The 26211-nt window shown below is 43.8% G+C and overlaps 1 protein-coding gene across 3 annotated transcripts; it reads left to right on the top strand.

Moving 5' to 3' along the window:
• Positions 1-15154: 15154 nt before the first annotated feature.
• LOC133420714 (mucin-5AC-like) lies at positions 15155-26084 on the top strand. 3 transcript variants are annotated; one of them, XM_061710484.1, is made up of 12 exons: positions 15155-15291; positions 15918-16099; positions 16190-16330; positions 18046-18181; positions 21761-21938; positions 22150-22291; positions 24095-24232; positions 24314-24372; positions 24461-24665; positions 24708-25408; positions 25565-25635; positions 25727-26084. In XM_061710484.1, the coding sequence occupies exons 1-12, from the start codon at positions 15178-15180 to the stop codon at positions 25823-25825; spliced, it is 2166 nt and encodes a 721-aa protein (XP_061566468.1). In that variant the 5' UTR covers positions 15155-15177; the 3' UTR covers positions 25826-26084. The 3 variants fall into 3 exon arrangements, with proteins under 3 accessions (XP_061566468.1, XP_061566470.1, XP_061566467.1); XM_061710486.1 differs by having other exon boundaries at positions 24801-25408; XM_061710483.1 differs by having other exon boundaries at positions 24461-25408.
• The last annotated feature ends 127 nt before the right edge of the window (positions 26085-26211 follow it).

Below are 26211 nucleotides of genomic sequence, written 5' to 3' on the forward strand. Positions count from 1 at the left end.
CCCAATTGACGGCCCTGATCTAAATGACAATAAAATTTCATTTTTTTTTTCCAAAATATGCTCTCATACTCACCATACGCACGTATTAACACTTCTAACTCCAGTGGCGTGAAGTATGTGGATCTTGAGATGCAAACTGATGTTTCCTCAAAGGGATTTTGTAAATTGAAATGATAAATAAAGTTAAAAAGAAAAAAAAGAAAATGTACGTTGCTCTTTTGTGTCGCCGGTTGCCATGGTGAATCCTTGTATCAGCGCTCTACTGATGATGGCTTTTGATTTCCCTCATGCACAAGCTTAACTCCAGGTGAAACTACTTAGAGTTGAGTAAATTACCTCAAATCCGCTGTTCTGGAACCGAAAACTCAGAGTTTCCGATCTCAGAGTAGATCAACCTAGAGTTCAGGATTAGACTCAGAGTTTGTTGAACCTGCTTTGTGAAACGGACCCCTGGTCAGGTTGAAAATCTATTTTTACAGAGTTGGACAGTTTTTTCGCACATATGTTCAATATATGAAATAAATTGCAGTCGCATTTGAATGCAAAAGATGTGTGTGTCTGTGTTGGGGTCGGGGGGGGGCTCGAAAATTCTGTTACGTACAAAAGGGGGGCCTTGCAAAAAAAGTTTGGGAACCACTGGTTTAATTTACTTATGGGTGTTAATACTTATACGTGTATGTAAGTGGGGGCTGGGGCTGCTGCTAACACTTGGATATCCATATCATATCCATCATAATGTTGATCCATTGTTTTTCCAGTTGTTGTCGGCCTCCGAGCGAGGATCTCCACCACCCTGGACAACATGGATACCATCCTACAACTGGTCGGTATCGTCCTTTACCGCGACGCTACCAATAACAGTCTCTGATCTATCGACATGTCGTCTCATCTGCTTCTCCTGTTTGTCTTTCCAGCTAAAAGAGGAACTTGTGAGACGAGGGCTGCCATCAGATATCAGTTTACGTCTTGCCAGCAACGGAGCGCTGGAAATCTCAACGACGGCGTCTGGTTGATGGCGAGAATGGAGCTGATCTCTCAACAGGAAGTCAATGGGTCTCTCTCTAAATAACACTTGTGTTCAACAGATATCATTAGAATCATGTGTATCAGAGTAATTTAACTATTTTAATGTTGTTCTATCTTTTTCTTTTGTGTATTTTTAAAATGAAGTTATTATTTTAGCAACTCAGTGTGACTCCACCTGTTTTCCTTCATGTTCTGTTTGAATGGATAATTAAAGTTGTTTGAATGGTTTCCATTGAATTTTCCATAATTTTTTTTAATATCTAGGAATTTTTTATCTGACGTAATTTGCTCCGATGAATTAGCCTGGTGACGCTAGTCAGCTCATGTAGTCCTATGATGCTAACTAGCGTTAGGTTCATGCAGACGCAATCTGTCCTTGTGTCCGATTCTTATACATTTGACCGTGATAACTGATGATGGGACATTCAGACGATACCGTGGCCTAACTGGAGCCTCAACGCAGCTAGGCGGTCAGCAGCAGTAGCTGGACTGCAACGACGACCCTGGACCCTTCCAGGTAGTTTCTGAAGGGTGTCGTGGCTTGTCTGAAGTAGGCAGTAACAAAAGGCTAACTATGCTAACACGTCACTATTGGTCAGAGGACATGACTCCTAGGTCGTCCCAGCGCAGGTCGCAGCTGTGTGTTAGCACAAGCTGCTGGTGTTTCGGTGCTGGCGGGGCCGAGGTGTGTTGAGTCTGATGGGAGCGTTGCTCTGAAACTGTGATCCACGCTGAAATACCGCCACGCAAAGATCGCAGTGATGCTTACACTGAACATTTCTGGTCCTCGGAGGGTGGATCGCGATGACTCTGGATACAGTTGACCATCCATCCTGCTACAGCGTCTTGAAACGTGGGTTGGTTTAAAAGGGTCTGCTTTTAACTTATCACACTCTTACCTGTCAAACAGAACTTTTAATGTGGTCCTTAAAAACTCTTCATCCTCTATCTCAGACTTCACCCATGCTGCCCCTGGGTCAAGTCATCAAGAAACACAACATACAGTACCATTGTTATGCCGACAACACTCAGTATTATGTTCCATTAAGATCCACCGATCAGAGCCCTCTCACCCAACTCACTGCCTGTCTTTCTGACATCAAATCCTGGACATCCCAAAACTTTCTCAAATTAAACGATGATAAAACAGAAATTATTTTATTTGCCACTCCAAAATCCTCCAGCCAGATAGCTGCCAATCTCGGAACCATGTCACACTACATCAAACCAACTGCTAGGAATTTTGGGTGTTTTATTTGACTCCGGCCTTTGTTTTAATGAACAAATTAAGAAAGTTGTCCAGTCGTGTTTTTACCAGCTGAAGTTGATTTCCAAAATCAAATCTTTTTTTTATCTCCTGATGATCTCCACAAAGTTGTCCATGCTTTTATCCTGTCTGGCCTGGATTATTGTAACACCCTTTACACCAGTATTTCTCAATCATCACTCCACCGCCTTCAGTCGGTACAAAACGGCGCTGCTCGTCTGATCACTGCCTCAAGAACATTTGAACATAAAACTCCAATTCTGTCGTCCCTCCACTGGCTTCCTGTTCAATATCGCATTGATTTTAAAATTTTATCGCTGACTTTTAGGGCCCTAAATAACCAAGCCCCTAGTAGTGGCCTTCTGATCATTCCCAGGGCCCGGCTTGTGACCAAAGGTGATGGAGCTTTTGCAGTCCGGGTCCCCAAACTTTGGAACTCTTTACCTGCTGAGATCAACTCAGCTAAATCCCCCACTGCTGTTAAATCTTTACTAAAAACATTCCTTTTTTGAAAAGCTTTTATTGTGGTGTGAATATTGTTATTAATTTTAGACCTGGTTATTGCTGTCTTATGTTCTTATCCGCTATGCACTGTATTTTTATCTTGATGTATTTTATTGTTCTTGGGAAGCAAGCTTTTGTTGTACCACAAGCCCCTGGTGAAAAATGTGATATTTAATGGTTTGCATTAATGGGTGTGGCCTAATGGCTCAAGAGCGCCCCCTAGAAAACTATCCTACGACACGTATCCTACGCCGTAGGCTCTGCTTTGGTGTAACGCGGAACCATACATAAGCCTTTAGTCACCTCTTCACACAGGAAGATTGAATTTAATTCTAAACAGGTACACCACGGTTATTTACTCCAATTCCTCATCATTTCACTTCTTATGTTACAAGACAAATGAATCATGTTAACTGTAAAGAAATCACAACACTGAATTTTCACAAATGGCAACTTTATTGTTAAAATATATAAATAAAATTTATGCACTATTGCTGGCTCAAGGAAGGACCGCGCATCTTCTGAATGTGAACAGCTCCAGGTGCTTGAAAGATCTGAAACCACAGAAGAAAAATGTATTACGGTACTAATAGAGCCCCCGAGCTCCGGATTCGGAGCTCCCCCGGAACCCGGGGCTCCTCGGCGGTCTGGTCCGTGAGCAGCTCCGGCAGCTCCGTATGCGGCGCCGGTGCTCCGGAGCTAAGCTAAACACTTAGCCCATGCAAAGATCCTACAAATATAAATAACATTAAAAAAAAAGGAACTTACCGCTGACTCGTGTGCAGTTGCCGGGTCCGTGCTGTGGGAACTGATCCTTTTATGAGGGTAAATGTCGATGCAAAATCTAATTTTAACTCTCCCTCGCTGTTCAAACAGCCACCGCTGCTGAACAATGGCGGACGCTCGAGCCGGCGGAGAGAGCTGGTTGTGGGCGTGGTTTCAGCAGCGGAGGCCGAACCTCTGCGCCTCGGGTGACGTCACCCTAGGCGCAGATTCTAATCGGCTAAAAAAAAATCACGTGACACTGGGGGACTCTGTAAGGCGGGGGTCAGAGACCTTGCAGAAATTCATGGGATTGTGTCTCCCCTGTGCTGGCAGGGTGAGGGGAGACCACTTTATATATGTTAAAACAAGAAAAAAACGTGTTTTTCATAATATGTCCCCTTTAAAGAAAAGTCTCTTGGCGCCATGGCCGAAACCAAACAGCAAGTCGGCCATTTTGAATTAATCGTGTAATTTTGGCACAATTTATGCCATTTCTTCGGCCGTTTCTTTGCCCGAACCGTAACATGCACCCAGGTGTGTTATACATCAAAATGCGCGTCTCGATCCTGCGACGACGCGCATTACTTTTTTCAGTCAAAAGCGTTACCGTGGCGACGATAGACGCCAAAAAGCACGCCCCCCCTTCCAAGGGTGCAGATGGCACTGGGTCCCCCCCAGATTTATAATGACCCCGATCCCCCCCCCAGATTTATAGTGGTCCCCGATCCGTCCCTCCCACCCACTGTCCCTATGTAACAGCCTGTCCTAACTGCACGCAAGCGTCCGACTATCGCGTCGCACTGCGTGGCATCGGACGCTCTCTGTCCACAATGAACGCGTTAGGGCCCCCACGTTCTTTTGATTGACAGCTGAAACTCGCTTTATAAAAGGCTAATTTATGGTTCCGCGTTACACCAACGCAGAACCTACGGCATAGGTTACGCGGCGACACGCACCAAACTCTGCGCGTCGCCACGTAACCTACGCTGTCGATTTTACGCGGAACCATAAATCAGCCTTTATTCACCGCACTACCCGCCCGTGCACTCCTGAAAGAAACTCCTAAAATAACTTCTAAAAGAGTAAAGAGACAAGTAAAAGATGGGTGAGTACTTGTAATCTTCCTACGTTTGTACTTTCTAAACAGAAAACAAGCTGGATATTGTGATGTTTAAATGTAATTCTATTTTCTTCCTGCCGCTCGCATTGAAAGCCAGTTGAAAGCGCTGTAGGAAACGGTCATGGTGCAGGAACAGCTGATCCAGTTAGTTGAAATGAGAAGTTATCTCTATGATTCCTCCTCATTTCACTACAAAAACCTCAATAAAGTGGCAGAAAGAAATATTATTGTTGGGGTTTGGCACACCCTTCCTCCACCAGAGGGCACCAAAGCCTGGTCGGGTTTGGCCAGAGCACTGCAGCTGATCCCAATCACCGTCCCATCACCTGACACCACTCAGCCTCGTCACCTGGCCTGCTCTTAAGCTTGCCTCCCACAAGCTGCAGTGTCGGATGATTCTCTCCAGCTCAGAGCCCCGTACTCTGCCCGTCTTCCTGGTCTTCCATAGATTCCGGTTCGTGGACCTTCCCTTCCCATTTACACGTAGCAAAAATCAATTTACAAAGTGGCTTTTACAACTGCTGCATATGAAACCAGGCCTGTTACTACACAGTTGAGCGGTGCAGTCAGTTCATGGCAAGAAGAAAGCAGAGCCTGTTAAAAATAATAGGAGCTGAGATGTTTCTGGCGAGGCAGGGATTGGCCTTTAGAGGTCATGAACATCATCAAGGTAATCGTGACCAGCTTTTGAAATACAAAGCTGAAGGTGATCAGTCATTCACTAAGTGGTTACCTGCAAATAGAGGCGTGCACACGTCTTGGGACTGTCAAAATGAGTGGATAAATTTGATGATTTCAACAATTATCAGGAAAATTGCAGATGAAATCCGGTCGTTACCAGTGTTGCAATATTCCATTATAATGGATGGAACAAGGGATGTCTCTGGTGTTGAGCAGGAGGCGCTGTGTCTACGTTATGTTGACGCTGATTTGTTGGTCCATGAAGACTTCATAGGGTTATATGAAACAACTTCTACAACAGGTGAAAACCTTGCCAAGATCATTTTGGACGTTCTATTGGCTGAATTTGCCAATATCGGGCCTCAGAGGTCAGGCATATGATGAGGCTTCAAATATGGCTGGAAAGTACTCAGTTGCACGGGCTGTTATTCAGCGAGCACATCCACTAGCACCATATGTACACTGTGGAGCACACTGTGTCAATTTGGTCACACAACAAGTTTGCTCAGCCTCCAATGTTGTGCGAAATGCACTTGCCTGGATACATGACCTTGGCACATTTTTTGGGCAGTCTGGTAAACTGAAAGACAAGTTTAAAGCCATTGTTGCTGCTGAAGGGGAAGGGCCAGCGGTGTCCATCAGGCCTTTATGTCCCACAAGGTGGACTGTGCGCTCACCTGCTATCCGTGCTGTTCTCAGCCAATATGGGATAGTGCTAAATGCGCTAGATGAGATGGCTGCAAGTCATTCTGAGTCTGCAAGCCGGGCAAGAGGGTTTACGTGTTCGACTGCAACAGGGTAATGTTGTACTGGGGCTTCTGCTTGCTTTAGATGTGATCAATGAACTAGAGGTTCTGAATGCATCTCTCCAGAAAAACACTCAGACAATGGAGGGCATGCTGTCTGCAGTCTCCCTTGTCCAAGACAGCTTGAAATCCAAAAGAAACACTGAACACTTTGAGGTGATCTTTAAGGAGGCAGAGGACAAGTGTGACAATCTGTCTCTAGGGCCCATTGTTCCACCATGCACACATAGGTCCCCTAAAAAAGTTTCTGGTCATATATATATATATATATATATATATATATATATATAGATATATATGCATATATATATGCATTTACACAAAATAGTTGGAATCATTTGATGACAGCTTGGTCCCCCCCAGTTCCTATCTGCGCCCCTGCCCCCTTCATTTGATTGGTCCATATTTGATAGTTCCTACTTTCTGCCATAACCTTTGAATGGTTTGACATAAAGAGTCATGAGTGGTGTCATCAGACTCGGTTTTGAGGACTTCACCTTCATTTGCATGAATTAGCCCCGCCCCTTCATCTGATTGGTCGATATGTGATAGTTCCTTTTATTCTGCCATAACTTTTGATTGGTTTGACATAAAGACTCGTGGGTGGTGTCAACGGACTCTGTTTTGAGTCCTTGACCTTTATTGGTGAAAATTGCACGTGCGAGGGCCCATTCATCGCGGCTTGCGACTTCTAAGCCTCGTTATTATTATTGCCTTTATTTAACGATGTCGGTCCCATTGAGCAGCCAGCCAAGGCCCACAGGTGGGGGCCCAAGTATCTGGTCCCGGCGTAGACCTGCTTGTTTCAAGTGTCATCTGCTCCGGTTATTCAGCCTCTTGAAATGATCTGCGGTTAAGGTTGGTTGATGGGAAGAAACCATAGACATATCTACATAGACATATATAGACATATCTACATAGACATATCTACACAGACATATATACATAGACATATCTACATAGACATGTATACATAGACATATCTACATAGACCCATCAACCGCTGGGGCGCGAGAAATACGGCCGCCATGTTGGACCGGTCATCCTACCCATACAACCGCATAAGACAGAACAGGGTTGAAGATGCCAGAGCACTGAGCTCCCTATTCCTGTACAAATCAGCGAACAATTGCGACCAGGGATAAAAACATTTTTTTTTAAATCTCAAAATAAGGCTACACCACATTGCCAAACTCACCTCTCTTGACCTGCAGACAGGGAGCATGAGAAAGACGCTCTGCAAAGCAGTCCTCTTTCAGGGCTTTTAGCATATGTGTAAATATGGTTTGTGAGATATATATATATATATATATATATATATATATATATATATATATATATATATATATATATATATATATATATATACATATATATATATATATATATATATATATATATATACTGTATGTATGTATGTATGTGTGTATATATATATATATATATATACAATTTTATATATATATAATTATTATTATAATTGTAAAAGTATATATATACAAAGAGTAGTGGGTGGTGTCATCGGACTCGGTTTTGAGTACTTCACCTTCATTGGCATGAATTAGCCCCGTCCCTTCTTCTGATTGGTCGATATGTGATAGTTCCTTTTTTTCTGCCATAACTTTTGATTGGTTTGACATAAAGAGTCATGGGTGGTGTCATGGGTGGTGTCAACGGACTCTGTTGACATCACCCATGGGCCCGTTCATCGCTGCTTGCAGCTTTAATTGTTATTATTGCCTTTATTTAACCATGTCGGTCCCGTTGAGCAGCCAGCCAAGGCCCACAGGTGGGGGCCCAAGTATCTGGTCCCGGCGTAGACCTGCTTGTTTCAGGTGTCATCTGCTCGTGGTCCGGTTATTCAGCCTCCTGAAATGATCTGCGGTGAAAGTTGGTTGATGGGAAGAAACCACAGACATATATAGACATATCTACATAGATCCATCAACCGCTGGGGCGCGAGAAATACGGCCGCCATGTTGGACCGGTTATCCTAACCATATAACAGCATAAGACAGAACAGGGTTGAAGATGCCAGAGCGCTGAGCTGCCTATTCCTGTACAAATCGGCGAACAATTGCGACCATATATATATATATATATATATATATATATATATATATATATGTGTGTGTGTGTTATGGCATTAATCTTTCTTTCAATTAATCTTGTTTCATTCCATATATTCAAAGATTAATTTCCTGATTAATTTCCGGCATGCCATAGTGTGTATATATATATATATATATATATATATATATATATATATATATATATATATATATATATATAATATATATATATATATATATATATATATATATATATGTATGTATGTATGTATGTATGTATGGAGATGTTTATGGATATATATATATATATGTTTATATATATATATATATATATATATATATATATATATATATGTGTGTGTATATATATGTGTATGTGTGTGTGTGTGTCTTGCAAAGTAGCTTACCTATCATACTCACATGCCAGAATATTCAATTACTGTTAAGCTTACTATGAATATTAAAATACGCCGAATCATGTGTCCGGTATCATGCCTAGCTGTATGACGTTTGCAGAAACCCCCCCGCGCCCGTGAAAATCAGTTTTGTATTCTGTGGGTTATGACTGATTAAATGCGCTGACACTTAACTGTGCCAGCCAGACAGATGACACTGGGTGGAGCGGGTGACCGCACCAAGATGGCGGCCCCACGGCACCAAGATGGCGGCCCCACCGCACCAAGATGGCGGCCCCACGGCTAGTTAGTGCCGGTAAGCAGCAGCGGTCCATGAGGCGTCCATGTGTCTATGAGAAGACCCAGTTGCTGCAAGAGCTAGAACCTGATGGGCTCGGCTAGGGGTTCCCATAGTGGGGAGGAGGGTATGAATGAAGGAATAGACAAGTTTTTTACACGCCAAGACCTGGGCGCCGCTATTACCCTACACAAATGCATTTCATTTCCGCTGGAAGTGATTTGTGCAGCGTCTACCGGTGTAAACACAGCGGCGTGGATGCTAACCTAAAGCAAAGACTCGCTGCTTGTGAGTTTTTAATGTCGACAACTATGTCATTGCAATGGGAACACAGTTCTACTACTTTGACTTTGACTCTCCCCCCACCAGGATTCAGTGCAGAACTGGGAGGATAACATGACGACACGGCCCAGCATAACGGACTGCAAGATCTGCTCCTACTTCGTGCAACACACGCAGGCACACACACACTCTATTAATGATGTAGCTATGGTGGGCACACAATCATCACATCAGCCTGCTACATTGCATTGTATTTATGATGTAGACTAACACACACACACACACAATTAATGTAGCTATGGTGGGCATTGATTGTCTCATCTCCAAAACCATCAACTGCCTTAGCAAAATACCAGTAGCAATGTTAGTGTATGACAACTTCTTCATAATTAACAGTATTATCAGCTTCATTGCTAAAGTTGCTGAACTTACCCTCAGATCCAAGTGTTTGTTTCTCCGGGGGGAGGCAGCGGTTCCGCCGGGTGAGTTTACTCCTCGTTGGCTGGGGAGAGCGATTGTAACCCAACCACAACTCAGGGAAAGGATTATCCTTTGTTGGTTTTTTGTCAACAAAGTGATGCGAACAGACAAAAATGTTGCGCGGTGGGTTTTTTTTAGATTCAATGCCTTCAGCCAGGTCCTTGATTCCGAGTCGGTATCAGGCTTCTGAAAAAAAGGAAACAACAGAGCGCATGGACGTTGCCTCTTCGTAGCTGGTTTGTGGTCGTAGAACTCTCTATCTAACCACTCGTTCAGGTGCTTTCTCCAGTTCTTACAACCAACCACCACACACGTCGTTCCCGAACCACTTTTCTTCTTTGAAATATCCATGTAGTTGCTATATCCTCTTTGTCAGTGCTATGTCGGCACTCGGCACAACGCCAGCAATACAGAACTAGTCCGCCAGAACGGAAGTGGATTGCATCGACGGGAGGACTTCAGGAAGTAGAGCGGAAACGGCTCAAAAACTTGTCTATACTTGCCAACTGACATACCTGGCATTAGCTACTGCTACTTCCAATCTGGGTTAAGGAGGCTGACACCACCTCCACCTTTAAAACTAAACTTAAAACCTTTCTGTTTAGTAAAGCCTATAGTTAGTGTTTAGTAAACCTCTAGCTGGTATTGGTAAATCTCTAGGTAGTGTAAACTCTAGTGTGTTAGAGTCAGTAGTCACAGTTGCAGCTATAGAACAAAACTATAATAGTTAGTCTCAAATATAGCTTCGCGGTAGATATGCTGCTATAGGCCTATGCTGCAGGGGGGCACCAACATGATCCGCTGGGCGGTGCCTTTCACCCTTCTTCTCCTCTCCTTTTCCCTTCCTCTCTTCTCCATTACCATTTTTTATTTATTATAAATATCTCATAGCTATAATTTTTGTCCATCGTCCCTGTAGTTTCTTGTGCCGGCCCCCCTTTTTTCTCTTTTGTGCATGTTTGCAGGGCGGAGCCCCCCCCATCCCCGGTCATCCCATTGCTGCTTCCACCTGCCTACGTGGATGTCTGCTGTTGCTGCTTCCGCCTGCCTGCACCCCCCCCTCTGGTCATCCCGCTGCTGCTTCCACCTGCCTGTTGTGTGCTGCTTACGTCCCCGACTCCCCCAGCCTGGCCTTCGGCAGGAGGGTCCCCCCTTATGAGCCTGGTCCTGCTCAAGGTTTCTTTCCTCCTAAAGGGGAGTTTTTCCTTGCCACTGTTTGGCTTAAGGCTTTTCTCCCACTATGGGAGTTTTTACCTGCCATTGTTTATGTAATAATTGCTCAGGGGTTTATGTTTATGTTTATGTTCATGTTCTGGATCTCTGGAAAGCGTCTAGAGACAACATCTGTTGTATTAGACGCTATATAAATAAAATTGAATTGAATTGAATTAACTCCCTGGTATAATTCAGATATTCGCAGATTATGTTGAAACAAAACGTCTGTAAAATGGAAAGGAAGTGGCACTCTTGTAAGTCTGTAGACTCCTTTCGTGAATGGAAAGATATTCTAATAGTATATAAAAAAGCCATTCAAAAGCCAGAACAGCTTATTATTCAACGTTGATAGAGGATAACAAAAGTAACCCACGTTTTCTGTTCAGCACTGTAGCCAGGCTGACAAAGAGTCACAAGTCTGTTGAGCCGTGCATTCCAGCAGCTCTCAGTAGTGAAGACTTTATGAGCTTCTTTAACAGTAAAATCACGAGAATTAGAGAAGAAATCAACCAGCCGGTTGTGGGCGTTTCTTCAGCTTTAGCGACTTCCCTGGGCTCTGACTTGACTCTAGACTGTTTTGATCCTATAGACCAGTGTTTTTCAACCAGTGCGCCGCGAAATATTGTCAGGTGTGCCGTGGGGAAATATCAATTTATGTGCCTGTGCGTTCTAGCGTAGTAATCATGTAGTACACTACTCTTCCATACCAGTCGGCGGCAGCAGCGCGTAACTAATTGCCTTGTCCTTGGCAACGCGCAAATTTATGCCTGATTGATGGTTCCGCGTTAAATCGACGCAGAGTCTACGCCGTAGGGTACGGCGTAGCCTACGGTATAGGCTCTGCGTTGGTGTAACGCGGAACCATAAATCAGCCTTTAGTGACGCATGGATGCAGCGGCAGGTGGCTTTGACGGTGGTAGCAGGACGACGGCAGACCCAGATGAAAGCTCTAGTATGAGTGGAGGTCAAAAGAGAGCAAAGACGGTGACGTCCAGCAAAGCTTGTGGAACGAGGCAATACAACGAAAGCTACCTTTCATTTGGATTTACTTTTACCGGAGATGCAACGGCACCGACTCCGTTGTGCTTGGTATGTGGTGAAAAGCTCTCCAACAGTGCTATGGTCCCAAGTAAGCTTAAACACCATCTCCAAACAAAACACCCTTCACTTCAAAATAAAAATGTTGAGTATTTTGTTCGCCTGCGTGATCACACGGAGAAACAGGCAACTTCATAAGAAAAACGGCAAAGGTAAACGACAGGGCCCTTAAAGCTAGTTACCATGTTGCTGAACTTGTGGCTAAATCAAAAAAGTCCCACACTGTGGCAGATCAATTAATACTTCCCGCTTGCAAAGCCATTGTAAATGAGATGCTCAGACCCGAAGCGGCTAAAGAAATAGCCAAAGTCCCGCACTCAGATAACACCATTTCTAGACGTATTAATGAGATGTCTGCAGATATTGAAAGTGTGGTTTTGGACAAGATTGGTATCAGTAATAAATTTGCTTTGCAAATTGATGAGTCTACTGATATGAGTGGACATGCTCAACTCTTGGCCAATGTGCGTTTTGTGGATGGAGACACAATCCGAGAAAACTTTCTATTTTGCAAGGCTTTGCCAGAAAAAACAACAGGAGAGGAAATTTTGTGTCTGCACTGATGGACCCGCAGCCATGGCCCGGGTGCACCAAAGGCTTTGTAAGCAGAGTGAAGGAAAAAAACCCAGATGTGATCATTACGCATTGTTTTTTACATTGCGAAGCCCTCGTAGCCAAGACTTTACCAGCGCATGGTAAACTTTGTGAAGTCACGACCTGTGAAAAGTCGCATATTTGCAGCTTTGTGTGAGGAAATGGGAGCGGAGCATAAAGTCTTGCTGTTTCATACAGAGGTCCGGTGGCTGTCGCGCGGCAAGGTGCTGGCCCGTGTGTATGAGTTGCGAGAGGAACTTAAAGTGTTTCTGTCAAATGAGGGGTCTGATTACACAAAGCTGCTTGCAAGTGATGAGTGGTGTGCAAGGCTGGCATACCTGGCAGATATTTTTCATCACCTGAATGAACTTAACACACGAATGCAAGGCCGAAATGAAAACCTGCTTACAAGTACGGATAAAATAAATGGATTCCGTTCAAAAGTGCAACTCTGGTAGCAACATGTGGAAAGTGGCAATCTTGAAATGTTCCCACTCACCAAGAAATGGCAAGATGTTAATACTGCTGCACTGTGTGAGATAATAGTTCAACATTTGAAAAGTCTTGAGGAGAAGATGTCATTTTATTTCTCTTCAACCTCCACGGAGTGCCTTGACTGGGTTAGGGACCCATTCAGCTCAGCATCAACTGTTGGAAAGGACATGACTTTACAGGAGCAGGAGGAACTAACTGAACTGAGACAAGATCGTGGTCTCAAGCTAAGATTTACTGACCTGCCTTTGGACAGTTTTTGGTTGGCAGCTGCCAAGGAGTTCCCCATGCTGGCCAACAAAGCTGTTTTGACATTGCTCCAATTTTCCACAACATACCTGTGAGAGGTGAGCTTTTCCAGCCTTACTACTGTAAAAACTAAAAACCGAGAAAGACTGAGAGCTGTGGATGAAGAGCTTTGTATGTGTCTTTCATCAATTCCTGCCAGGATATCAGCTCTGTGTTCATCCAAACAGGCCCAGGTTTCACACTGAGTGAGTATCAATATGAAAGATTATAAAATACTTTTTTCTTTGTGTTTATTAGATACCTATCTTTAATTCAAGACGTTATAATTGTGGCAGGGTGCAGGATTGGGGCGTGGTCTGCAGGGGAGAGAGGGAGTGCGGGGGAGTGGCGCACAGGTGACGCGGCTGGAACAGCTGACGGTACACAGGTGTGTCTAATCACTCTCTGTGTATTTCAGTAGTGTGCAGGCTCTGGAGACGGGAGGAGGACCGAAGCAGGAGCAGAGCGCGAGCAAAGCCCTGCTGGAAGTGCTGGTGCACGTGTTGCCTCGAAACGTTAAAACGTTCTAATAAAAACGTTTCTGCACCGATCTGTGTGTCCGCTGTCCTGTCTGGTGACCCTGTAGCAGCGAGACCTGCTACAATAATATAACGTCATTCTTCAATGTTAAACAAAAAGCTTATATTAATAATATAACACTTATATTGTTAATATAAGCTTTTTTTTCATGTTTTCAGCTGGTGGTGTGCCGCAGGATTTTTTCAATGAAAGAAACGTGCCTTGGCTCAAAAAAGGTTGAAAAACACTGCTATAGACCTCCCTGAGCTGAACTCACTCGTCAATAGAGCTAAGTCAACCACATGTATGTCAGACCCCATCCCGACTCGACTATTCAAAAAAACATTTTCTCTTATTGATACGACAATACTGGACCAAATCAACCTATCCCTAAGCTTAGGATATGTACCACAGGTTTTCAAAGTGGCAGTAATTAAACCTTTACTTAAAAAACCTTCTCTTGACCCAGACACCTTAGCTAATTATAGGCCAATTTCCAACCTTCCATTTGTGTCTAAAATTCTGGAAAAGGCAGTTTCAAGCCAGTTATGTGACTACTTGTATAGAAATGATCTGTTTGAAGTCTTTCAGTCAGGGTTTAGAATGCATCATAGCACAGAGACAGCACTGGTTCGAGTTACGAATGACCTTCTTATGGCCTCAGATAAGGGATTAGATTAATAAAAGTCCCGGTGGTTTCTGTCCTCGGGGACTCTTTTTCCTGGTGGATGTTAAACCCTGAGGGTGTTAAGTTCAACACTCAAGAAGTGTGTATGTGTGTCCACTGTTTAGAGTGTTATTTTAACACTTTTAAAATGGTTATCTAACGCTGATATACACTTGTTGAAATGTACTCTTTTAATCCAAATAGTGTTAAAATAACAACCAGTTGCAATCAGAACGGGGAGGTTTTCTGTGTACTGTCACGTTTGTGGAGTGAAGTGCTTGTTAAACAGCTGTTTATCTATTTAATTGCTGACTTATACCGTCTTATTAGTGCATTTGGATAAGTGTGTGTGATTCCCGTTGCTCCTTTTTCTTGTTTTAGAGAAGTGATCAACAGCATTTACAGTTCAGGACATCTGGGTTCCAGTAATGAAAACCTGCTCCTGTATTCATGTCTGATCATAATCTGACGGCCATGAAACATTTCCTCATACCTGAAACATTCCTGGTCGCACGTCTGAAAGCACCAGTCAGACAACTCCAGCAGTATAAAGGTCAGTTTCACCTCTGATTGCCAGCCTTCTGAGTAGAGACGCTCGGGCATCCATCATGTGGCTCCCCGTGCTGCTCCTGCTGCTGCTCAACGGCACTCGGGCAACTCACCTGTACGGGACGGTGATGACCTACTACCCCCAGGAGACTCACGCAAACGGATCCCTAACGGTACGTTAAGACCCCTGGTACTTCCCTTTATCTCGCTTTTACAATTCAAATGTCTTTAACTATGGAAGAGTATTAGGGCCATGCAGGAGAAAAAATATTTGAGAGGGGAAGATTTTTTTTTTTAATTGTGCACTTCTAGAAAAAAGTCAAAATGTCGAGAAAAAAGTTGTTGAAATACAATTTCGGGAAAAAAGTTGAAATCTCGAGATTAATTTTGAAATACAATTTCAAAAATAAAGTCGAAATTTCGTGAATAAAGTCGAATTGTCTCCTCTGGCCCATCAAATCCAGTTAGGAGAGCGACTGACAGCTATAAACGGAGCAGCCGTTACTAACTTAGTTACATCCTTGGAGTGTAACGTTAAGGGTACGTTTCTGAAGTTATGCAACAACATATGTGTGATATGTGTTTCAAATCAATATCGTCATCAAATACGCAAACATTTCGACTTTTTTCTCAAAATTCTACTTCAACATTAATCTCGACATTTCTACTTTTTCTCGACATTTTGACTTTTTTCTCGAAGTGCATAATGAAAATAAAATCTTAAAATATTATTTTTATTTTTCTCCTTCCTGGCCCTAATACTCTTCCGTACTTTAACACTTTTAACATTCATGTGCAGGTGATCTCTCGCTATAAGCTGAGTTCACACTCGTGCTCCAATCCTGCGTGGGTTTGCAGTGGAAACTGTGGGACTGAAACCCTCGTTGAGAACCTCTTTGAGTATGAGACGAGTGAAAACTGGTGCCAGCTCGAGGGCATCATCACCAACCTGGTTCCCACAAACGCCCCATTTACACAAACGTGAGTGCGCCTCCATCATCGTCTCTGGGGGGGTTAGAGGTCATCATGTCTGTGTCCCACCTGAAACCCTCCAATTACCTTCCTCCGCAGGTTGAGCACTGGCAACTGGATAAGTAGCCTTGTAAACAACATCCAACTCTTGCGAGCCGAGACCGAGGTTGAACTGAGGAACCGGTCCGACACCGGCAAAGCCAACTCCTCCCCACAGACCACCATCATGCCGGCCATCCGGTAGGTTCGGTCACCGTTTCTACCGTGGGGGAGGGTTGTATTTATTTATTCAAGTTTTTTATTTTTCATTCTCACTTAAAGGAATTTTTTTTTTTTATTTTACCTTTATTTACCCAGGCAAGCAATTTAACATCAAATTCTTATTTACAAATGCAGCCTGAAAATCGCCACAGATTACTTTTGTAATACTGTATTTGACCCGGTCTTTGTACGTTTTGACCGTATAGAAACGTTATTCTCGTCAGTTGTGTGAAATAAGACCTGGAAACAGGCATTGTGGCATAGAATTGTCAAATTGGTTTAATTCACTGTACGAATTGTTACAGATGACTTTGTCATACTGTATTTGACCCGGTCTTTGTACGTTTTGACCGTATAGAAACGTAATTCTTGCCATTGTAAGAATGAGGTGTGTACCTGCTACTGCCCTTACTTTTTAACAACTTGTGCTTTTTTATTATTAACCCTCTTTTCTTATAATTGTATTTCATTTTATTTGTTATTTACTGTTTAATTGTGACTTGCCGTTGATCTAAAGCACTTTGAATTACCTTGTGTTGAATTGTGCTATACAAATAAACTTGCCTTGCCTTGTCTGAACAAAGAGCGTAAGCACTTTGAGGGGAGAGGGGAAGGGGAGTGCTAAAAATAAAAAAACAACGTTATATAAAATTGAATAATAACAATACAATAAATATGTACAATAAATATGAATACAATAACATTGAAAAACATTAAAACAATGGGATGTGGCAAGTCGGCCTGATCAACAGGTGCAAGAGTCAACTGTAATTTGTTGCAGATTTTGTTTGAAGACGGACTGATATGAGGGCAGAGAGTTTGAGAGTGTTTTGTACTGTGTTCCAGTCATTAGCTGCAGCAAACCGGAAGGCGCTGCGACCAAAGACTGTACGGAAATTATTAATGAAATTACTGGACCTCAGATTGAGGGCAGAGTCTGACAGGTGTAAAAGGGAAGAGAGGTAGAGAGGTGTTACTAGTATGGTTTTGTAGATGAGCAGGAGCCAGTGACGGAGCCGTCTGGTATGGAATGATGTCCAGTCTACCAGGTTATATAAGTCCCAGTGATGAGTGGTGAAGGAAGCGGAGTGGTGAAGAGTATCCAGTTTCTTGAGGTTTGGATTGAGATGCCATCCTGTAGATGGTGTCACCATAATCAAATATGGGCAGGATGGACAATTTGACAAGTGTATGTTTTGCTGAACGTGTGAAAGAGGCCTTGTTGCGGTGTGACTTTAGAATATAAAACAGGTAAAATACAAGAAAATATTGACGGTGGCCAAACAAATTGTAAACACAGGTCGCACACATGACGCTGGTGACGTTTCTGTCGCAAGTCGCATAATGACGTTCTGAAGCCTAAATGTCAGTTTTTGCCAATCTCCACTTTGGCCAGAGTTTTCAGAACTGATCGTTTTTGGTGACTTTGAGCTTCGTTTTCGTGTAAACGAACGGCCAAAACGCATGAAAACACCACAGTTTTTGCTACGTGTAAACGGGGCCTTAATCTTAGTCTACAAAAGGTGTAACTGGAGACTTTTTCAGGTGAAACAAGAGGAACAAGTTGGTCAGCTTACTTACGTTATCCTCGTCTGTCACTCAAAATGGGTTTTACCTAAAGTGATTCAGACTTATTCATGTCTGTGTTCCAGTAACGGTGGCGGTTTAACAAGCCCTTTGTTTTCTTTTCTCAGAGTTCCTTCAAACTGTCAGAGAGATTTCAACCTGTTGGCGTTTGACCCGGATGGAGACGAGGTTCGTTGCAGATATGGAAGCACAAGTGCAGAGTGTAACCCCTGCACCCCGGCATCTGTCCTCAACGTCTCACCGGTGAGTATTTCTCACCGTAGACGTCCAAATCCCCAAATGTTTAGCACTTTTAGGAGCACTGAGAAATGTTCAAGCTGCTGAGAGTATCGGGTCTCCTCCTTCATTCCTGAAACACGACTACCTCGTCTTTTATGTCTAAACCTTCTTTTTTGTATCATAAATATAAAAAAAAAATGAAATCATAAAAATTATATATATGTGTATACATATATATATATATATATATATATATATATATATATATATATATATATATATATATATATATATACAACAATATATATATATATATACAACAAAAGTTGTCTCTAGACGCTTTCCAGAGACCCATACCCAGAACATGACCCCCGAGCAGTTATTACCGTATTTTCGCGACCATATGGGGCACTGTGTGGAAAGGCGCACCCTCAGTTTTGTGTGTCATTTTGGGTTTTAAAACACACATACGGCGCACCGACCCAAAAGGCGCCGTCTCTGTAGACGGAGCTGCACACACACGCGCTGCAGAACACACACGCGCTAAACACAGAGCGGAAGCAAAACTTAGACCCCGTCCACACGTAGCCGGGTATTTTTAAAAACGAATATTTCCCCCCTCCGTTTATAAAAAAATTTGCATCCACATTACATCGTTTTTAAAAAAAAACCCTTCCACACGTAACCGAAGATGTGCGTTTTCGACCACATTCATAAGCATTCTAATCTGTAGATAATCTGCGGCTCCCGGGGAAGCTCCGCGGGCTCCGCCACTCCGGGGCTCCGGGGGGCTCGGCGGGGCTGAACCTCCGCGGCTCCGCGGAGCCCTCTGTGTCGGTGTAACGCAGTAAGCGGCCGGTCAAGAGCAGAGACCATTTATTTAATAAATAGCTTGGAGAACAGATGCTGGATCATCTGTATTTCTATAGTAAACAAAAGTCGCACGTGAGAACAGATTTGTTGTTGTTTTGGCGCATAATGTGACGTTCGAAAACGCAAAACTCCGGTTGTGTGTGTCTACACGTATCTACATAAACAGAGTTTTCAAAAATCTTCACTTTGCCCGGAGTTTTTTTAAACCTTCGTTTATTTGCGTTTTCGTGTGGATGACAGGTCAAAACGTAGGAAAATATCTCCGGTTTAGCAGATATCCGCAGATATCCGGCTACGTGTGGACGGGGTCTTAGTTTGATATTTTATTTCACTTTTCACATCAATCAAACCCTTCAAAGGTTCATATTCTGTTTCTGCATTAAAGAATTAAAAAAAAACACCGGGGCGCTGCACATAAACCTGTCTCAGCCACCCGATCATCTCCTCATCCATCCAGCCCTTTTCATTTCACTCTGGCTGGAAAAGTCTGTTTAGGCAACGCCTTTATTTTAAAAATCACCATAGCCGGCAGTTTCTGTCCATCAGCGTGGCAGCCAAGCACAAGACTAAATAAACTTTTCATACCCCGTTGTGCTGCGGATCCCGACCGCGGCGGTCCCGGGTCCCCGGTCCCGCTCCGCTCCGCTCCGTCCCCCCCCGCGCTGGACCGGGTCCGCTCCCCGTCTGCTCCCTCGCACTGGACCGGGTCCCGGTCCCGGTCCGCCCTCCCCACCCCGCGCTGGTCCCGCGGCGGTCCCGGGTTCCGCGTCCCGGGACCGCCGCGCTGGTCCTCCTCCGCTCCGCCGCGCTGGACCCGCTCACACACGCGCTGTCGGGGAGCCGGTACCGGGGTTTGTATCCGACACGAGCTCCGCTGATTCAGCTGCGCCAGTCCGAATTTCCAGACCTGGAATCAGCTTCTTGATCATCATCCCTTCATCCAGCCCCCCCTTTTCATTCGTCCTTATAATGACTCCGGCTGGAAACGTCTTATGCAAAGTTTTTCTTTTAAAAATCCCCATAGGTTTCTGTCCATCAGCTGCGCCAGTCCAGCACCACATACATGAGAATCTGTGTGTGTCGCGCTGCGAATACACACCCGCGCATGTCGGGATCCGGTACCGGGTTTGTAACCGACAGATTTGGCTGCAAATCTCGGAGTGTGAAGCTGATCTGACCTGAGACAGACCCCAGAAATCTCTGCTCGCAAAGCTGCCGGGAACCAGGTCATCAGACCGCTTTGGGAACCAGGAAGTCGGCTGCAGCAGCGCGCATCACGAGGCTTTAACCTTTAACGTGTGCTTATTTAAATAGAGCGGAGCAAAACTTAGTTTGATTGTATTTTATTTCACTTTACACATCAAGCAAATCCTTAAAAGTCTTTATCATCTGTTTACGCATTAAACAGCTCAGTGGAGTCTCATTCACGTCGCAACTCACGGGGGCTTCACCCGCCCCCTTCTCCCTTTACCGTTCTCATGGTGGCCGGCCTCACATTACCGTAATTCAGGTAATAGACACGGCGCACCGTTTCTTAAGGCGCCCGGCACATTTAAAAAAAATAAATAAAAAAAAATGTGCGCCTTATGGTCGCGAAAATACGGTACATAAACAATGGCAGGTAAAAACTCCCCAAGTGGGAGAAAAACCTTAAGCCAAACAGTGGCAAGGAAAAACTCCCCTTTAGGAGGGAAGAAACCTTGAGCAGGACCAGGCTCATAAGGGGGGACCCTCCTGCCGAGGGCCAGACTGGTGGGTCAGGGACGGCAGCAGCACAGCAGGCAGGTGGAAGCAGCAACGGGATGACCAGGGGTGGGGACCGCAGGCCAGCATATATATATAGCATATATATATATATATATATATATATATATATATATATATATATATATATATATATATATATATATATATATATATATATATATATATATATATATATATACAGTATATATATATATTAATTATATATAAATAAACAGACAATTTACTTCAATATATCTATTAAATTAACCTCTAATTTCTTAGTTTCAATATTAAATCTTTTTCAACTTCAACCACCTTTAAGTAAAATAACGATAAAAATGAAAAGTTGTGTTGAGAATAAAAATTGATTTAAAATTTAGAATTCGAATTATTTAATTTAATTTAATTTAAATTATTTCATCAATCCATCCATTTTCTATACCAATTTTATACTTTGCAGGGTCACAGGGTCTACCTATCCCAGCTCATTATAGGTGAGAGGCAGGTGTCCACCTGGACCGGTCGGCAGTCTAATGCAGGGCCACATGTACATATACATATACATATACATATACAGACAACTGTGAACACTCACCTACGGGCAATTTCGAATCATCCGTTAACCTAGCACACATGGTTTTGGACTGTGGGAGGAAACCGGAGTAACCGGACACACTCTACTTTTCTCTTGAAATTTAATTCAAAATATTAAAACTTAATTTTAACAATGTAATTTTTATTTTTAAAATGTAAGCTTTAAATAAAGACACTTTTTTTTACTTGGACATGTTTCTGTTGTACTTTTTTTCCTCTCTTCTTCTACAGAAAGGCAATTAAAAAAGAGAAAAAAACTCAGCAATCTTATTTCAACCATAATTTGTTACATTCTCAACTGTCAGATCAGTCGTAGGTTTTACGTCAGTCTGAAGATCTGTTCATTGTCAGGCGGATAAAGGTATGTTTATTTTGACCGTTGTTTCCTAGAACTGCACCCTGTCGTTCAGCGCCACCAACAGCAGTGACGAGGGTGCGTACGCAGTCCTGCTAGTCCTGGAGGACTTTCCCAGCCAGAACATCACGCTGACTCAAACCAACGGTTCGCAGGTGGCAAGAACGACCAGCGACGCCATCAGCAAGATACCCTTCCAGTTTGTTTTGAGAGGTACCATCCAATAGGTTTTCTTGATCTCTTTTCCCTGGGGAGGCTGAGCCCGCGCTATTCAGGCTGCCTAGTTGGTTTAGATAGCAGTGGGCCGGTTGGACAAAGGATTGGATTCATTTCCAGAAGAGCTGCAAGGCTTTGCTCTAAAGAGGTGCAGCGTGTCGTAGAATGAAGTTGATCCCAACACTGTTTCCTTTCTGCATCGTTGCAGTGGAACCTGCAGTGCCATCTTGCACAGACGGAGAATATTTGCCCAAGTTTCTGTCTCCGACCCCAGCTAACCGAGCTCAGCTGACCGCCAGCATCAGCCAGGAACTGGAGATTCCCATCAGAGCAGTGGCAACTAATTCTGTGTAAGTGCAAGTAAAAACAAAAGTCAATGACACTGGTATGAGGAACGACTTCTGATTAGACGAGATTAGATTTTATGTGATAAAGTCAGGAACCTATTCCCCGTCCCGCTCTAATTCATCAAGCCATTCCTGAGATATGGCCTTGTACAAAAACCCCAAATGCTCCACTGGGGGCGAAAGATCATCTACTGAAGTTTAATCACATATATACTAAATAAAACTGTGTTTTTATAGTTTTGTAACTGGAAAACCTCAGGGACACGTGTGTCTAAATATACCATAATGTGCCAAAATGAGCAGTTTGGAATGTCGTTCAAAACATTACTCTTCAAAAATCTCTCTAAAAAATAAAAAATAAAAACAATCGTAGTAAAATAAATGGTGAGATGTTATAGAATGGATTTCTAATAATCTAATTATAATTATAATTTCTAATGGATTTCTGTATATAATGTATCTGGCTAGGGCATATGTTACTTAATTTTACATGTGTTGTGTAATATCACCTGTAACAGGTAAATACATTTGTCGTTGCAGAGATTCTAAAAAAAAACTGAGTTTGATTGTGCTTTATTTAAGTCTTTATTACAAAGTACTAAAATTTTTTAAATCACCAATGAATAATCAAAAATTAAAACAAGCGTCATTAATCAAACCCATCGAAGTCCTCATCCTCCGTTTCTGAATTAAACAGCTACGCTAAATCAAATGTGCCAAAGTTGTCAGGACTCAGCCCATCGGGCTTCATCCGCAGCCCAATCGTGAATCGAGAACTGCTCAGCGCGTCTGCACGAGCCGGGCGCGCAGTTCTCTGGCCACGCTGAGCAGTTCTCCTGGACTCAGCGCGATCGGGCTGCGAATGAGTCCTGACAACAGTTCCACTTTCTTTGCTGTCAGAGTCACTTTCCGTGCCGTGCGGCCCCTCGGAAATGATGCCGGCTTTTGCGAAAGCTCGAACAACAGTGCCAGCAGACACGTTAGCCCACGCATCAACAATCCATCCGCAAACTGTGGCGTAACTTGCCCGACGCTGCCTTCCACTCTTTGTGAAACTGTGGTCTCCATCGGTCATCCATCGCTCCCACGCCACTCGCAGTCTCACTTTGAACGGCCGTTCACACCGATGTCCAGCGGTTGGAGTTCCTTTGTCAGACCTCCCGGAATAACAGCAAGCACAGCGTTCATTTGTTTCGCTTCTTTTTTCACATTGGCTGTGAAATCAGCACGCATTGAGTCACAGATCAACAGCGATGGTGATGCGTGGAAAAAAACACCGGGTCACCTTACATACACCTGCCTCAGCCACTCTTTCATCATCTCTTCATCCATCCAGCCCTTTTCATTTGCCTTAATAATGACTCCTGCTGGAAACGTCTCTTTAGGCAAAGTCTTTCTCTTAAAAATCACCACAGTTTCTGTCCATTAGCGTGGCAGCCAAGCACAGTAAACGACGGAGCCCACCGTTCCTCCGGTGTTTTTCAAAGCGCTCCCGCGAGGGAGCCTTAGTGAGAGCCCCCGACAACACACATTGGGCGCATTGCGCTATTGGGCGCACCGCACATTTTGAAAAAAATATAAGGCATTTATATGCGCCTTATGGTCGTGAAAATACGGTAACGATGTCATTTATTAGCATGTGACTAACACATAACCTTTGTGAGGAAGGAGCTTTTAAAAAAAAGCCATGAAGGAAACAAAGCGTCAAAATTAAAAAAAACCCTCACCTCAGGTATCAGCTTTTAATCTGTGGGGACATTCTTGACATGCAACATGACAAACCTCTTGATTTCCTGCTTCTCAAAGGATCTCCGGGCTGCTGTTCAGCGGGCCGTACAACGTCCTCCAGAATAGTTCGGGTGGAGGGAACTTCACCCTGAGATGGACGCCCACTGCCCGCGACAGTGGAGGAAGCCATGCCCTCTGTTTCGTCATCCAGGCCAAGTCGGTATCGTGTTTCATGAACGTCACACCAATGTGAAATGTGTTGAGGGTCATTAATGAGATGCTGTGTGACTCCCACAGTCTCAGCAACACCCTGTACCACTCTGAGCTTCGGTGTGTGGCGGTGACCGTCGGAGACAGTAGGTTCACTTCTTTCCTGTTCTTCTTCACGTGATTCATCGGCAGGTTCCGCTAAGTTCTGTTGCTCATGGCTGTGTTTGTTCACAGGCTCAACGGCGACTACAACTACACAACCTACAACCACTACTACTACTGTGCCAAATACTACCACCGCCACAATCACCACCACTTTGGCTCCAACCACCTCCACTGTGGCTCCATTCAACTCCACTGTAGCTCAAAACACCACCACCACTTTAGCTCCAACCGCCTCCACTTTGGCTCCATTCAATGCCACTGTAGCTCCAACCACCTCCACTGTGGCTCCATTCAACTCCACTGTAGCTCAAAACACCACCACCACTTTAGCTCCAACCACCTCCACTTTGGCTACAGTTGCAACCATCACCACTGTGGCTCCATTCAACTCCACTGTAGCTCAAAACACCACCACCACTTTAGCTCCAACCACCTCCACTTTGGCTACAGTTGCAACCATCACCACTGCGGCTCCATTCAACTCCACTGTAGCTCAAAACACCACCACCACTTTAGCTCCAACCACCTCCACTTTGGCTACAGTTGCAACCATCACCACTGCGGCTCCATTCAACGCCACTGTAGCTCAAAACACCACCACCACTTTAGCTCCAACCACCTCCACTTTGGCTACAGTTGCAACCATCACCACTGCGGCTCCATTCAACGCCACTGTAGCTCAAAACACCACCACCACTTTAGCTCCAACCGCCTCCACTTTGGCTCCATTCAACACCACTGTAGCTCCAACCACCACCACTGTGGCTCCATTTAACGCCACTGTAGCTCCAAACACCACCACCACTTTAGCTCCAACCACCTCCACTTTGGCTCCAACCACCTCCACTTTGGCTCCATTCAACACCACTGTAGCTCCAACCACCACCTCCACTGTGGCTCCAACTACCTCCACTGTGGCTCCAACCACCTCCACTTTGGCTCCAACTACAACCACTACGACTACGACTACAGAACCTACAACTCTATCACCAACTACAGCTAACAACGCAACATCAAGTACGTATAAGCGTAGCAAAAGTAGATGTTTCACATTGTTTATTCTACTTATGGGTGTTAATACTTATACGTATATGTAAGCCGGGGCTGGGGTTGCAGCTAACACTTGGATATCCATATCATATCCATCATAATGTTGATCCATTGTTTTTCCAGTTGTTATCGGCCTCAGAGCGAGGATCTCCACCACCATATCCCTGGACAACATGGATACCATCGTACAACTGGTCGGTATCGTCTTTTACCGCGACGCTAACAATAACAGTCTCTGATCTATCGACATGTCGTCTCATCTGCTTCTCCTGTTTGTCTTTCCAGCTAAAAGAGGAACTTGTGAGACAAGGGCTGCCATCCGATATCAGTTTACGTCTTGCCAGCAACGGAGTGCTGGAAATCTCAACGACGGCGTCTGGTTGATGGCGAGAATGGAGCTGATCTCTCAACAGGAAGTCAATGGGTCTCCCAGTCTGGGTTCAGCTGGTCTCTCTCTAAACAACACTTGTGTTCAACAGATATCAATAGAATCATGTGTCTCTGCAAAATTTAACTATTTTAATGTTCTATCTTTTTCTTTTGTATTTTTAAAGTGAAGTTATTATTTTAGCAACTCAGTGTGACTCCGCCTGTTTTCCTTCATGTTCTGTTTGAATGGATAATTAAAGTCGTTTGAATGGTTTCCATCGAATTTTACATTCTATTTTTTTAATTTCCAGGAATTTTCAATATGACATAATTTGCTCCGATGAATTAGCCTGGTGACGCTAGTTAGCTCATGTAGACCTATGACGCTAACTAGCTTTACC

The sequence above is a fragment of the Cololabis saira genome, chromosome 20 (assembly GCF_033807715.1).
Source record: "Cololabis saira isolate AMF1-May2022 chromosome 20, fColSai1.1, whole genome shotgun sequence".
NCBI classification, from domain to species: Eukaryota; Metazoa; Chordata; class Actinopteri; order Beloniformes; family Belonidae; genus Cololabis; species Cololabis saira.